Source organism: Pseudophryne corroboree, chromosome 10 (genome assembly GCF_028390025.1).
Source record: "Pseudophryne corroboree isolate aPseCor3 chromosome 10, aPseCor3.hap2, whole genome shotgun sequence".
Lineage (NCBI taxonomy): Eukaryota > Metazoa > Chordata > Amphibia > Anura > Myobatrachidae > Pseudophryne > Pseudophryne corroboree.
Window position 1 is genome coordinate 24163300 of NC_086453.1, and position 16187 is coordinate 24179486.

Here is a 16187-nt window from a genome sequence, read left to right on the forward strand (position 1 = left end):
CTTCAAGAGTAGCTCCCGGCCAACGCAGCTTTAGCGTGCTGGGCGGGAGCTACTCATCGATCCCCGGCCCACAGCGGCTGCATGTGACGTCAGGAAGCCACCGCGGCCCACCCCCCCAATGGTCCAGCCACGCCTGCTTTGGCCAGTCCGTGCCCCCTAAATGGTGGCTTAACGCCACCGTCCAGCTCCCTCCCGCCCAGCGACCGCCTCTGCCTCAGAGGCGATCGCTAGGCAAAGATGGCTGGCTGCGGCGCATGCGCAGTTCCGACCCGATTGCTGCGTGGCGAGATACTGCAGCGAGCGATCGGGTCGGAATGACCCCCAAAGTATAAATAGAAAATACTTAATTTTTGCAACACTAGATGAGATCTGTGGTGAACACGGGTGCGGTTTGTTAGATAGACTAGACTTAGGAGGACAGTGTCTAGGTCAACCACTATTGGTCGACAGTAATATAGGTCGACATGGTTTCTAGGTCGACAGGGACAACATGTACTAGGTCGACTGATAAAAGGTCGTCATGTTTTTTTATTTATTTTTTTATTTGGTGTCGTTTTCTTTGTAGAGTGACTGGGAACCCCAATAAGTGCACCGTGTCCCCTCGCATGGCTCGCTTTGCTCGCCATGCTTCGGCCAAGGTGCCTCATTTCATTACCGCTGCACTCAGCACATGTTACTGTTCCCAATTGTAGTCCACGTGGGTCAAAAAGTATGAAAAAGTTAACAAAATGAAAACAAAAAAGGGGAAAAACTCATGTCGACCTTTTGTCATGTCAACCTAGTACATGTCAACCTAGAGTCTCTGACGACATTGAAACCATGTGGACCTACTTACTGTCGACCAATAGCGGTCGACCTAGACATTGTCGACTGAAGTCTTGTCGACCTAGAGAACAGATCCCGGTGAACTCCAACAGTATAATATGTGTCTGGTTTATGAAAAATCAAATTTAATATACAGATAATCAATTACAACCCTAAAGGGGTTAGAGTAGAGGATGACACACAATAAATCTAGACTTACACAGATATGATTGGCAAATTAGCCATTAATGCAGATTAAATAAATTCACAGAGACACATTGACCTGAGTCTTTGTAGATCTAATATCACACTTTATTTTCTTATCACACTATATTTTAATATTTCACCAGTCCTAAACATTTCAATGTATATCTAATAAAGATTTGTCATTGTAACATTTATTGTGGTTCCAGTGCATCCTAGAAAAATGCTTCTCCTGCTTCTCTATCTTTGACCCCAATGACATCACTGATGTGTGTCACCTTACGCTCCCTCCCTCCATCTAAGCAGCATCATCTACTTATGTTTTTACCTATAATAGTTGGTTAATGAGAGAGGATACGGGTGGAAGAGAAAGAAACAACAGTGAGGGGAGGTGGTAACTCTACATTATTTTATCTTTTAGATATGTTGGACTTAGTGTGGAGGAAAGTCACCCAGAAGAGTCCAAGCCATCTTCAGTGGATCCTGTGCATTATGTGACTAGTACTGGTTCCTCTGAGGATCACAACAATCCTCCTTCACAAGTCAGCAAGGAGACCCAGACCGACTTTGTGCCTGAGGAAAGTAATCCAGGACCAGAGTTCAAGTTCAAGGTATTAGAGGACATAACCCTTCCGGGGTCCTCAGATATGCTAGATCAGCAGAAAACTCCCCCTGGAGATGAAAGAAGAGTTGAGAAGAAACGAAAAAGGAAAAGGAAGAAGCGTCCAGTGATAGAGAGAAGAGAGATGGTGTCAGCCCCAGATATTTACTCCAAAACCCAAAGTCAATCCCCTTCCCTCGTGTTATCAGCAATGGCTTCCGGTAGGTGAATCTTCTTGCATAGCAGATAAGATTATTATTTGAGGGTAATATTTAAGGCCTGATGTTTTGTTTTTTGCACCACGCGGCCTGATTTTGTACGTACACAGGCGCAGTACAGTTACAGAATTGTTCCGGGGCGGTGACTGGGATTGGCGGTTTAATTTCACAAAGATGTTGCATCCTACGGCAGTGTTGCTGAAGATGGTTGCGTACAGAGATGTTGAACCACTTACATGGGAGGCCATACATGGATGGAGAACCTGCAGCTGCCATAGGACTTGTGCATCTCAGTCGTTGCACTTTCAGGATCATGGATGATCATGATCCCAAATGTATGTTCATGATCCCAAATGGATATACATGATCCCGAAAATATGCAGCTGTATCTGCTTCTGACTCAGAATCAGCCCTTAGTTTTATAATGTTAACATATGTTTTAGCCTTTACTTAGGGGACACTTTATCATATGCTGAATTATAAATGCAATGTGGGTATTATAATAACAACTAAACTCTGGATCACTCTGTTTCCGGGTTTGGGTCCACTGTGTGTACTATGGTAGTAGGGGCAGACGGAGAAGGATCTGGAGAATACTTCTCTGAAAAAGTCAGCAATGTGCTAGTGACATTTTGGTTGGTGTTTGCGGCTGGAGCCAGAGACCTTTATAAAACCAACATCCTGGCAGACTCCTTAGAAACATATAGAAACCCTGTGTTTACAGTCATAAATGGAGAAAGTCGGACAGATATTAGAGATTCGGGGGGATCTTTGTTATTGGATGTTTTGTAGGAAAATCCTGCAAATATTGTCTAACAAGTAAGCCCCATAATAAGAACATAATAAGAACATGGGATGAGCTTGTCAATTGCTAACTATTATTGTTTATAAATTATTTATAGATTACAAAACTGACTCTTTGATGATATTGTACCGATAATATTTTTGTTTATTATATTGGTGGTCATTCCGAGTTGTTCGCTCTGTATTTTTCTTTGCATCGCAGCGATTTTCCGCTTATTGTGCATGCGCAATGTTCGCACTGCGCCAAGTAAATTTGCTATGCAGTTAGGTATTTTACTCACGGCTTTTTCATCGTTCTGGTGATCGGAGTGTGATTGACAGGAAATGGGTGTTACTGGGCGGAAACTGGCAGTTTTATGGGTGTGTGTGAAAAAACGCTACAGTTTCTGGGAAAAACGCGGGAGTGGCTGGAGAAATGGTGGAGTGTCTGGGCGAACGCTGGGAGTGTTTGTGACGTCAAACCAGGAACGACATGCACTGAACTGATCGCAGATGCCGAGTAAGTCTGGAGCCACTCAGAAACTGCTAAGAGAGGTCTAATCGTAATATTGCGAATCCGTCGGTCGTAATTTTAAGAAGCTAAGATTCACTCCCAGTAGCGTGTGCAAAGCTGCTAAAAGCAGCTTGCGAGCGAACAACTCGGAATGACCACCATTGTTTCTCAAATCACGACATAATGTTTTCAGGATAGGATGACCATGAATATGATATGACTTGTTTAATATTTTTCTTTTTATTAACTCTCTGATTTGGTCTGTTTTCTACAGATATTTTTTCCAAATTGGCCGTGAGAGTGATCTTCTTTATTTACCTGTTTGGTTTCATACACGGTAAGTTCATCTCACAATCGCATCCAAAATCTACATTTGTCGTTTCCATAAAATTTTGTATAAAGCCCATTTTTCTGCTAGATTTAATTTAACCCCTTGAGTGCATACGACAAGTGAGAATCATCAAAATAACACGCCTTGTTGGGCTACCATTTTATTCCTATTGTCTGCTTTAGTATAAAACAGTGGAGACTGCGTAGGGCCTCCTATGAAAGCGGCTGTCCATCTTTGTATATACATGCCTGCGACACTCCAATAAGCCTGTTTTGCTACCCCCCAGTGGCCTCCCAGTCACTGCTCATTAATGCCCAACACACTGCTGTCTTCTTTGTACATGCACCGGAATCTGTACACACACGCAGCCATTAGCATCAATATCACTTAAAAGGCCTTATTCAGGAAACCCAAAAAAAATAGCAGTTGGGCAAAACCATGTGCACTGCAGGTGGGGCAGATGTAACATGTGCAGAGAGCGTTAGATTTGGGTGGGGTGTGTTCAAACTGAAATCTAAATTGCAGTGTAAAAATATAGCAGCCAGTATTTACCCTGCACAGACACAATATACCCAACCAAAATCTTACTCTCTCTGCACATGTTACATCTTCCCTACTTGCAGTGCACGTGGTTGTGGCCAATTGTTAACTGTTTTTGGTTTGCTAACAACTCCCCCAAAGTCAGGACCAAAGTATCTCTTTGTGGTGCATGGAAAAAAAAACCCACATTTTGCTTTTCGTTCACTCGGTTGCAAAAGGCATAAATGAATAAAAAAAAGAAATACGTTTCTTTTAGTAGACTTTATTTACCATGTGATGAAACAGGTTATACTTTGTGTGGGTATTGCATTAATAACTATGGAAGTTAATATTGGAATTTGTCCAGCACAAGAGTCGCAAAAGTAAAAGGGTGGGACATCTCATAGCAATGAAAAGGATGAATAACAATGGAAAAATACAATAAGTGCATTATATGAAGGCGTGAGTCTAGAGGCAAATTGTGAAATTGCAACCTACAACCCTAATACACCATAACTATTAGTAATGTAAATACCCTAAAGCATAGGTTCTCAAACTCAGTCCTCAGGACCCCATACAGTGCATGTTTTACAGGTAACCCAGCAGGTGCACAGGTGTATTAATTACTCACAGACACATTTTAAAAGGTCCGCAGGTGGAGCTAATTATTTTACTTGCGATTATGTGAGGAAACCTGGAAAACATGCACCGTGTAGGGTCCTGAGGACCGAGTTTGAGAACCTGTGCCCTATACGTTAACAACGCTTGCTGAATAATTATTATTACCGGCCAGTAAGAAAAACAGAACATATATAATGCAGAGAGATACAAGAGGGATAAAAAAGTAAATTATGTAGACAAGATTAACAAAGGTTGGGATGGACCTGCTCATCAGAGAGCTTACATTCTAAATGGAAAAAGATACAGCGGATAAAGGAGGAGTGAGTGATGGTCAGAGCATACCGTACTACTCTGTCTACTCTGCCGGAACTTCCCAGCAGACTCCTGAATATGGGAGTCTCCCGACACACTAGTATGTGAGCAACTCTGCTGCATCTCTCCAGCCAACCAGTGAAGTAGGCAGGGCGGGTCATGATGATGCAATAAGACAGGACACGGGTCATTATGACACATTAGGGCAAACCTGCATTTTTGCTTATGTCCATTTTAAGTCAGACAGAACTTGGAGAGATCTGCCTTAACTGAGCGGTGACAATTCAAGCGCATGCAACCGCCCTGACTTGTGGAAGGATCATGTATCAGAAGCTCCATGTGATTCGTTGTGCGTACACGGAAGGGAAGCTGGGCTCTGGTGGATCTCTTGCATCTTGCGTGGGGTCTAGACTAATCATGATGGTTGTGGCGGCTGGTGTAACATCAGTGGGCGGCGTTAGTTTCCTCTTGCAGATGCACAAAACTCTGCATTAGCCACTAACCTCTGCGTCTGTATCTGCAGCCAGTGTGCATGCAACTCAGCGCCAGCCTCTAAATCTGCAGCCAACTTCACCAGAATCCTGCTTCTTCTGAAAACTCAGATCCGATCACACAACTCTGTGTTTAATATATGGTGGTCATGTAATGTAAATATATGTAAACTTGAACTTTGTTTGCAGCCGCTAGTTCCCCCTCCATGATGGGACAATGGCATGTCTACACGTTTGCTACAGAAACCAGTCTCTTTAATACTCGCCTCACTATAAAGATCGACCAGGAACCTCTCTGTGAGATCCCACCGACAAATCTTACACACTACTCCAACTGCACGCACAAGGAATCTTCCGTCTATTGGATTAATAGCACCTCGCTGCTTCTGCTCACGACACTTCAGTCTGACCAATACTTCCTGGAACATGGTCCAAAGATACCAGCGACACCAGAATTAGCAGGTAGGTACAGGATAACTTACACCTTATTCTGATGTTGGGGCATAGCCTGAACTTTATGGCCACAATAGCAACATTTTGAAAGGGCCCCCCTCTCTAGTTTTGTTGTTCATTTTATGCCCCATTGTAATGCCCTAGCTAATATTATGCTCTATAGTAGTATCCTAATTTATATAATTCCTCATAGGAGTTCTCTATTTAATTGTATGCCACATAGTAGTGCCTTAGTTTATTGTATGCCACATAGTAGTGCCTTAGTTTATTGTATGCCACATAGTAGTGCCTTAGTTATTGTATGCCACATAGTAGTGCCCTAGTTTATGGGTGGTCTTCAGTATGCCATCGGTCGGGCTCCCAGCGACCAGCTTACCGGCGCCGGGAGCCCGACAGCCGGCATACCGACACTTATTCTCCCTCGTTGGGGGTCCACGACCCCCCTGGAGGGAGAATAAAATAGTGTGGCGCGTGTAGTGCGCCACCGTGCCCATAGCATGGCGAGCGCAGCGAGCCCACAAGGGGCTCATTTGTCGGTAAGCCGGCGGTCGGGCTCCCGGTGCCGGTATGCTGGTCACCGGGAGCCCGACCGCCGGCATATCATAGTGAACCCCTAGTTTATTGTATGCCACAAAGTAGTGCCCTAGTTTATTGCATGCCACATAGTAGTGCCTTAGTTTATTGTATGGCATATAGTAGTGCCTTAGTTTATTGTATGCCACATAGTAGTGCCTTAGTTTATTGTATGGCACATAGTAGTGCCTTAGTTTATTGTATGGCACATAGTAGTGCCTTAGTTTATTGTATGCCACATAGTAGTGCCTTAGTTTATTGTATGGCACATAGTAGTGCCCTAGTTTATTGTATGCCACATAGTAGTGCCTTAGTTTATTGTATGGCACATAGTAGTGCCCTAGTTTATTGTATGGCACATAGTAGTGCCTTAGTTTATTGTATGGCACATAGTAGTGCCTTAGTTTATTGTATGGCACATAGTAGTGCCTTAGTTTATTGTATGGCACATAGTAGTGCCCTAGTTTATTGTATGGCACATAGTAGTGCCTTAGTTTATTGTATGGCACATAGTAGTGCCCTAGTTTATTGTATGGCACATAGTAGTGCCCTAGTTTATTGTATGCCACATAGTAGTGCCTTAGTTTATTGTATGGCACATAGTAGTGCCTTAGTTTATTGTATGGCACATAGTAGTGCCTTAGTTTATTGTATGGCACATAGTAGTGCCTTAGTTTATTGTATGGCACATAGTAGTGCCCTAGTTTATTGTATGGCACATAGTAGTGCCTTAGTTTATTGTATGGCACATAGTAGTGCCCTAGTTTATTGTATGCCACATAGTAGTGCCTTAGTTTATTGTATGGCACATAGTAGTGCCCTAGTTTATTGTATGGCACATAGTAGTGCCTTAGTTTATTGTATGGCACATAGTAGTGCCTTAGTTTATATTATGGCACATAGTAGTGCCCTAGTTTATTGTATGGCACATAGTAGTGCCTTAGTTTATTGTATGCCACATAGTAGTGCCTTAGTTTATTGTATGCCACATAGTAGTGCCTTAGTTTATTGTATGGCACATAGTAGTGCCCTAGTTTATTGTATGCCACACAGTAGTGCCCTAGTTTATTGTATGGCACATAGTAGTGCCTTAGTTTATTGTATGGCACATAGTAGTGCCCTAGTTTATTGTATGGCACATAGTAGTGCCTTAGTTTATTGTATGGCACATAGTAGTGCCCTAGTTTATTGTATGGCACATAGTAGTGCCTTAGTTTATTGTATGGCACATAGTAGTGCCTTAGTTTATATTATGGCACATAGTAGTGCCCTAGTTTATTGTATGGCACATAGTAGTGCCTTAGTTTATTGTATGCCACATAGTAGTTCCTTAGTTTATTGTATGCCACATAGTAGTGCCTTAGTTTATTGTATGGCACATAGTAGTGCCCTAGTTTATTGTATGCCACATAGTAGGGCCCTAGTACACAATATGACAAATTTTAGTGCTGTACGGATTATGCCTTGCAGTGCCCCCACCTCTGCCCCCCATATCCATGCCTTCGCAAGATGTGAGGCACATCACTACCATAGAGGGAGCTCATTGCTTGTGCTTGCTCACACCTCTGCATCCACCAGGCCTTTGGGGGAGGGGCTTGCCCTTTCCTTCGTAGAGGACACCATGACTTATGATGGCAGTCCTGACTGCCAATACAGAGATGAACACATATTAAGATAGGTAAGGGGCCATAAGCCAGCTCTTCTTCCCAGGGATGTAATTAGGGGTGTGTGAGTAGTGCCGTAACACAGGGTGCCTGGGATGTAACCATCGCGGCCCCATGACACCTGCATGTGGCTTGGAATGGCAGCCAGGAGCGCGACTGCAAAGCTGCATGGAATTGCAAGGGATGCTGCAGGCAGCCAGCTATTGGAGCATCCTTCTTCCCAGAGCCAGTGGCCCTGCCCCCTAGGCATTTCATCACAGATGTAAGGGGCAGGGGCGGCACACGGAGCACCGCAGTCCGGTTGTGTCGCTGCTTTTTCCTTTACTTTGATTAATTTCTGCCTATTTTGCCAATAACAATGTATTAGCACTAAAATGCACAATTGTCATGATTAATCCAAACATTCAGTCTTCCGATGTCTCTTGTTTCAAATTGTAACATTAGGTGAGTATTGGCCCTATTTTCACAGAATAAAAGCACAATACTGACAGCTACATCCTGCCCCCCCCCCCCCCCCCCCCCCAAAAAAAAAGGCATGCCGACCAGCAGGGACTATTCACTATTTACCACCGGGATCACCAGCACCGGTAATACATACCCAACCCGTTTAGAGACAGTGGTAGAACTGCTAATAGAAATTAAGGAAACATGGAAACAGTCATCTCCGGATGCCAGGCCAGAATAGGCTGCCTGAGCTCCTCTTCTGCCTCTGGTTTTGATTTATGTGCCCAGATCAGGATTCAGCAGGGAGCATAGAACCCCCAAACATCAGTGTCTGTCTGGTTGTTGGTAGTGAATGCATTGGGCTAGTGAATGGGGAAGCAGTTAGCATCCCGAAGGATGCCACAATCCTGGCGTCTAGATACCGATGCCCCACGGGATACCAGCATCACAATACTGACAGCTGACATCCCAATTGTGCTGACAGTTGGACGTGCTGGTGCCCTTCTGTGGGGGGGGGGGTTTAGCCTGGAGAAGGGGTGGGGGGTTAGGGTGCAGGGATGGGAAGGTTAAGATTAGGAACCAGGGCAGTAGATTTAGGGTAATGCACATAGAAGGGGAGGTTAGGGTTAGGCACCAAACGGGGAGGGTAAGGTTAAGGCAGCAGAGAAGGGAGGGTTAGGGTTATGCAGCAGCCAGGAGGGTTAGGTTTAGGCACCCACGAGGGAGGGTTAGGGTTAGGGTAGGCGGCAGAGGATGGTAAGGGCACTTTAGAGGGGACTGTCAGGATTGTGATGGGCAGGATGACACTGTCGGTATTCTGAATGCCGGCATCCCGTCCCTCGGGAAATCATACAGAACCCAGTGAATGTTGTGAGTGTCTGGGTATTGCTGGGATGCTGCAGGAGAATATAGGGATGTTTGGGAGTTGCTGAGGTGTTGAGAGTGAATGTTGGGGTGGGGAGCTAATGGAGATGTGGGGTGTTTAGGAGCTGCGGGGGTGTTGGTAGTAAACGTAGGTAATGTCTGGATGATACTGAGGTTTTAGTACTAAATGTGGGGGGTGATGTGGGTGCTTCTGGGGTGTTGTCAGTGAATGTAGCGGATGGCTGGGTGCTGCTGGGCAGTTGGCAGTGAATGTAGGTGTGCTCTGGCTTGGTTTCCTAGCCGTCACTATTAGTAACATGGTGCACCTGCAGCAGTACTGTCCAGTGTCGGACTGGGACATGAAGGGCCCACCGGAGAATTGCAATGTTAGGGGCCCATGCTTAGAGGCTTGGCTAACCAGTAGTGCATGTTCTGGGCCCCTTGATAAATACTGCTAGTGCATACATGATACTGTACCAGATTAACAACAGTAATAGACAGTAAAAAATAACATATAAATAATGTATAATTCAACTGCAAAATCTGTTCCCTAGAGGAGGGGGTGGGTCTCCAGGCAGTGGGGCCCACCGGGGGTTTCTCTTACACCCCTGTGGGCCAGTCCGATCCTGGCCCTGTCCCTGATGAAAAGTATACACCTGACAACAGACATAATTACAAATATGCACAACTTTACAGTAGCTGCAATTCCCTCAACATGCCCTCCCTCAACTTTACTTACATGCAAATGTCCCGGCTCCTCCCAGTTACTCCCCTTTGGTCACAGGCAGTAGATGGGGCTGAACTGCGTATGATTCTGCATTGGCCACAGTTGTGTACGCTTGGTTCTGCAGTGTGAGTTCATTCAGTATACATCCGCAGAACCGACTCGCGTTACACTCAGTCCCGCAGGCTGCACGTGTGCAACCTTGTGCTGCAAACTGGGAATGATGGAAATCTGACCTTGGAAAATTATAACTTTGCACATTCATTCTCTAGGTTCATTCAACACTAGTGAAGAAGCTCTGCAAGACTTTCATCTAGAGAACAAAGCTTCTGCACCAAGTCAGACAGAGGAATCAGCACCTGGATGGGGAGTGCCTCTGACAGTTACGCTGATCCTGGTTGGGGTTGGAGCTGGAATTGGAATTATCGCGCTGCTGGTTAAATACAACAAATGTCCTGGAGAAAACTTCAGGTAAGTTTCTGGTGTCTGTGCAGCCGCCTCTTGCAGATGGACTATCACTGCTTGCACACTGAGGCACACGCTAGTGCACATAGGAAAGAGGGTCTGATAGTAGCATTAGCACATCACTGCTCCTACTCCGCATGCAGATGCAAGAGGCGACGTAGCAAATTCCTTTTCTGAATCCGACTCCTGGTATGTGTTTGAGTTGTAATTTGCTAATATTTTGTACATTGCAGTCTCGTTGTATTATAACATTTTGTTCTCTTCCTGCTGTTATTTAATTAATGTTTTTACTCATTAACAGGATGAAGAAAGGATACAGCAAGGGCGGATGCTCTGAGAAAGACAACAATTCTGAAACATTTTGATATAATATTTATATGTTTTTCCTCGGCAGGCATGTAATGCTCTGCTTTGTATGTCAGGGAACCGGTTGGCATGTACTTGTGTGTAATATGCAGTGGATGCATGTGAAACATTTGTAAAGCCAATTATTGCTATGGTTATTCATAATCCACAATATTAAATGCATACATAATTCTTTTTATATAGACACATATATAATGTAAGGCTTTATCAAAACTTTTGCAAGGCTTTTGCGTGCATATTACTAATAAACTGATATAAACAGACACAATTAATGACTATAAAAATGCTTCTATACATTAGCACAGTGGTTCTTAAAACTGTGTGCCATGGCTCCCTGGGGTGCCTCGGGACACTTGCAGGGGTGCCCTGGATTGGTGGTCCAGGACCAATTAAAATTATTTATGGTCAATGTAATAGGCAAAACCAGTGCTGGTGGCTGCCAGTCATACAATCTGTGGACAAACAGAAGCAAATCTTGTCCCTCACCACACAATTGAACTTAAGGATGACATATAAACGCCATCTACTTAATGTAATATTTCTTTCTAAATTACTCAATAAGAAAATTTGGCCTAGGGGTACCGTGAAAATAATTCTGATACTCTACGGCGCCGTGATTCAAAATAGTTTGAGAACCACTGCATTAGTATATTATATTGTATAATATTATTGTATTTTAATTAGAGATGTGTGGTTCAGTTCTACAGAAATCCAAATCCACCTGAATTTTGATCCAAGTGAACCAAATTCCAATCCGGATCCTCAGGGAAGATCCAATCCAAACCGAGCCCTGGTTGGAATTTTCCTCCTGGTCAGAATTTGGATTTCAAATCTGAATTTTGTGTTTTGGATTGCAAAAATTACGTGATTTTAGCTTTGATTTTAATCAATGCCTATCAAAAAATGTTTTAATCAATTTTAAACCAAACCGAAATCCCAATCTGAACCAAAACATTTGAGGGTAGCTTCGCCAAAACTGAAAACCCGGTGATGAACTAGACTAAAACACGTGGGTCTGTGCACTAACAATAATTAAACCTTACTAAATTTATGTAGAGCAAAATTTGTTTTGAGATGTCCTGAGCCCTAGAGCCGGGTAATCATCAGAGAAATCTTTATTATGTAGTGCTGCTTCCAACTGCCGCTCTATGCCATGCCCAGATATTATACTCTTATGTAGTGTGATCATATTGGCATCTGGTTAGGTATTAACAGTCTAACAGGTGCACTGGGTAGACTGAAACCCCTGTTTGGGGTTGTAACAGGCAAATGGTGGCGATAATTGTGCCTGGTTTAATTAACTTTGTTTTTTATTCTTTTGTGCTGAAAGGAGAAACAGGCTACAGATTAATATGACAACAGTCTATGGAGTCATACAGCCATTTGTCTGTGGGACGTGCTTTCATCACAGACATTAGAGCTCATTTACCAACATTACAATGATGTGGAATATTTGTACTAAACCATGACAGCCAATCAGATGTTGCCTTTATTATGCAGTATGTATACTGTATACATATGTGATACTGGGACACACAGCACAGCACACTATTGATACAAAACCATTGAGTGCTACTACTGATTTTGATTCTTTGAGTATCACATGCCAATTTTAAATATTGATCAGGTTATGAATTATATGAATCTCCAGTGGGTTTTTTATTCCATAATTTCCACACTTTTATCCCTCCTGATTGGCCAGGCATTTTTTGCTATGTACTCATAGTGGATGATCCCCTTTTTACTGATGTTAATATCCCAGAGCAAATGAATCCATTGATTGAGGCTAATTACTCGAATAAGATGTACCCCTGATGAATTCTCTGCGAGAGACGAAATGTGTTGAGTTATCAAATTTGTCGTGATCTGACCTCCAAACCTTGAAGAAGTTTGCAAAAGAAATATTTGTACATCTGCTCTGGACCACCACTGAATGTTAGTGGTGGTTGAAATGTTTTATGGACAGTTATATCAATACAGCATCAGATGATCTTCTATAAATTTTAATACATTTTGCATATTGGAACATATTATTTGTTTTCCTAAGCAAGATTTTATTTTGACTCAGACCACAACTTCTTATACTCTAAATTGCTTTTGTCTTTTTCATAGCATAGTTGTTTTTTGTTATTTAGTATATCTGTGTATTTTGTCTTGATATTTTTAATGTTGATGTATTGGACGGTCTGTGCTGTGATACTATGGGGTAAATTTACTAAGCTCCCGATTTTGACCGAGATGCCGTTTTTTCATCAAAGTGTCATCTCGGTAATTTACTAAACACTAATCACGGCAGAGATGAGGGCATTCGTAATTTTTTGCAAGTCCAAGTAAAAAATTACGAATGAATACACCATCGGTCAAAACGCGGCTGTTTAAGTATGAATCTCGGTCATTTACTAAGAAGTGCAAAGCAAAAAAAAACCAAACACTGCCGTGAAAAATTACAACTCGTAAAAAAGTGCTAAAAAAAAACAGACCTTTTTTTTCCCCCCGTGATTAGATAGGCATGCACGGATCCATGAGATCCGTGCATGTATATCAGTGGGAAGGGGTGGGAAAGTGCTTTTTTTTAAATAAAAAATTGCGTGGGGTCCCCCCTCCTAAGCATAACCAGCCTCGGGCTCTTTGAGCCGATCCTGGTTGCAAAAATATGGGGGGAAAAATGACAGGGGTTCCCCCATATTTAAGCAACCAGCATCGGGCTCTGCGCCTGGTCCTGGTCCCAAAAATACGGGGGACAAAAAGAGTAGGGGTCCCCCGTATTTTTAAAACCAGCACCGGACAGATAATGCCACAGCCGGGGGTCACTTTTATATAGTGCCCTGCGGCCGTGGCATCAAAAATCCAACTAGTCACCCCTGGCCGGGGTACCCTGGGGGAGTGGGGACCCCTTCAATCAAGGGGTCCCCCCCCAGCCACCCAAGGGCCAGGGGTGAAGCCCGAGGCTGTCCCCCCCATCCAATGGGCTGCGGATGGGGGGGCTGATAGCCTTTGTTGTAAAAGAAAAGATATTGTTTTTAGTTTTAGTTTTTAGTAGCAGTACTACAAGTCCCAGCAAGCCTCCCCCGCATGCTGGTACTTGGAGAACCACAAGTACCAGCATGCGGCGGAAAAACTGGCCCGCTGGTACCTGTAGTACCACTACTAAAAAAATACCCAAAAAAAGACAAGACACACACACCGTGAAAGTATAATTTTATTACATACATACACACATACATACATACTTACCTTAAGTTCCCACGCAGGTCGGTCCTCTTCTCCAGTAGAATCCAAGGGGTACCTGTTGAAGAAATTATACTCACGAGATCCAGGGGTCCAGGCTCCTCGGGGAATCCAGGGGTAATCCACGTACTTGAAAAAAATAACAAAACGGTGTCCCGACCACGAACTGAAAGGGGACCCATGTTTGCACATGGGTCACCTTTCCACGAATGCCAGAAACCCACTTTGACTTCTGTCTAAGTGGGTTTCTTCAGCCAATCAGGGAGCGCCACGTTGTAGCACTCTCCTGATCAGCTGTGTGCTGCTGTCCTCACTGACAGGCAGCACACGGCAGTGTTACAATGTAGCGCCTATGCGCTACATTGTAACCAATGATGGGAACTTTCTGCCCTGCGGTTGACCTAAAGTGACGTCACCGCTGAGCAGAAAGTTCCCAGCATTGGTTACAATGTAGCGCATAGGTGTCAGCGTGACCCCGCCCTTGCTCCGCCCCTGCCCCACCCTTGCTCCGCCTCCGTCCCGCCTCCTCCCCACGTCATATCCCTCCTCTGCCCCCTTGCTGAGCCGACCTGGCTGCTCTCTCCCGCAGAGAGCAGCCAGGATGTCGGCAAGTATGTAGTATACTGATAAGATGTGTGAGGTTAGATAAGAGGGAAATCATTCTTTGGTTTGTTTTCATCATGCTAATGAAAAGGATCTGGTAGGTTTCTGTGGTTTAGTCTTTAGTGTACAATATCAGTGAGAATTCCCTGCAGAGCACAGATGTAGATATCGCTAGTTGCTGTAGTCAGACTGTTCTCCGGATAATATGCAGAGAATAATCAATGTTCAAGCAATTATACATAGCTACTGTATCCCTGTCTACAGGCAGTGACTTTATTATTCATGCCTGGCAGACACTATTGTCACAAGACTGGTTCTTGCTGGATTGTAGCAAATATATGTAACACCAGCCCACATACATGAACACGTGTGTCTCCCCAACACGCCACAGAGCACTCAGTCATTGCACAACTTTGTTCCTGTACGGAACATTCGTGGTTATTGTGGTCATCGGCTGCTGTGCTGGTCTGTAGGAGGGGCCGTTCAAGTCAAAATTAAAGCTTTCTGGATATAACGTATAGCTAATTTTTGCTTTCTGGGCTATGGAGCAATGCAGTGACTGGAGTGTGGTTACAGCCCAAATTGAAAGTCATGACCATTTAGCCCAGGGGAGGGGACAGCCATGGAATCCAGTCATTTCTCACCCTCTTATGTCAGGATAAGGCATTCCCAACACCCAGCTCCTGACACACACCACCCATAAGAGAATACACAAAGCCAGATAAATGGTAAACATGCCACAACTTTATTTAGTAATTATTTTACCACAAAAACTTAAATTCATAACATAAAAATGTTCTACTGTAAATATTGGGTGTAATTGTTATGAATGCAGAAGATTTGGTAAAGGAGCTTTAAGTAAACACACAAAAAGAAGAAAAGATTGTCTCTTTGTTGGCGCACTAATGGAGAAAGAATGATTTGATCTAAAAAGTAACTTTTATTAGTGATTAATTAAAATAGATGTGAAATATTTGGAAAAATGTTTAAATAATAAAGATATTATATCAATTAAAAAAATTTTTTGTGTCACTTATTTCATTTATATTTATTAATTCTAAAGTTCCGGACCATTCGTGACTTGTACCCATTAATTGGTATGATTTTAAGTGATGTGTCACTTTACAGGGGACTGAGGAAAAAATTTCCGTATGGAATGGGTTCACGATATTCTTTCTTGAGCTTATATAAATTATACTGAAATCTCCTTTCCACAGTGTTAATTTGTTACAGGAATATCCCGTGAGGCATTACACTTTTTAGTTGTAATTGCCTTCTATGATGCCCCCCCGTTCTGTACTCAATTGTACAGTGGGTTATTTGCCTGTTCTTATTACTGAAACAGGATATAGAAACAATACACTAGCATGATTGAAATCATACAGTGTTGCGATCCCCTTTTGAG

At 43.4% G+C, this 16187-nt stretch overlaps 1 protein-coding gene across 1 annotated transcript in view; it reads left to right on the forward strand.

The window, feature by feature from the left end:
• The window catches only part of LOC134965854 (uncharacterized), a 48391-nt gene extending 32639 nt beyond the window's left edge, over nucleotides 1–15752 (forward strand). The window contains exons 3-7 of the mRNA XM_063942236.1: nucleotides 1430–1830; nucleotides 3399–3461; nucleotides 5588–5860; nucleotides 10393–10591; nucleotides 10887–15752. Of these exons, the coding sequence (XP_063798306.1) occupies nucleotides 1430–1830; nucleotides 3399–3461; nucleotides 5588–5860; nucleotides 10393–10591; nucleotides 10887–10950 (1000 nt within the window). The 3' untranslated portion in view covers nucleotides 10951–15752. The remainder of the gene's footprint in view (nucleotides 1–1429; nucleotides 1831–3398; nucleotides 3462–5587; nucleotides 5861–10392; nucleotides 10592–10886) is intronic.
• Nucleotides 15753–16187: the final 435 nt, after the last annotated feature.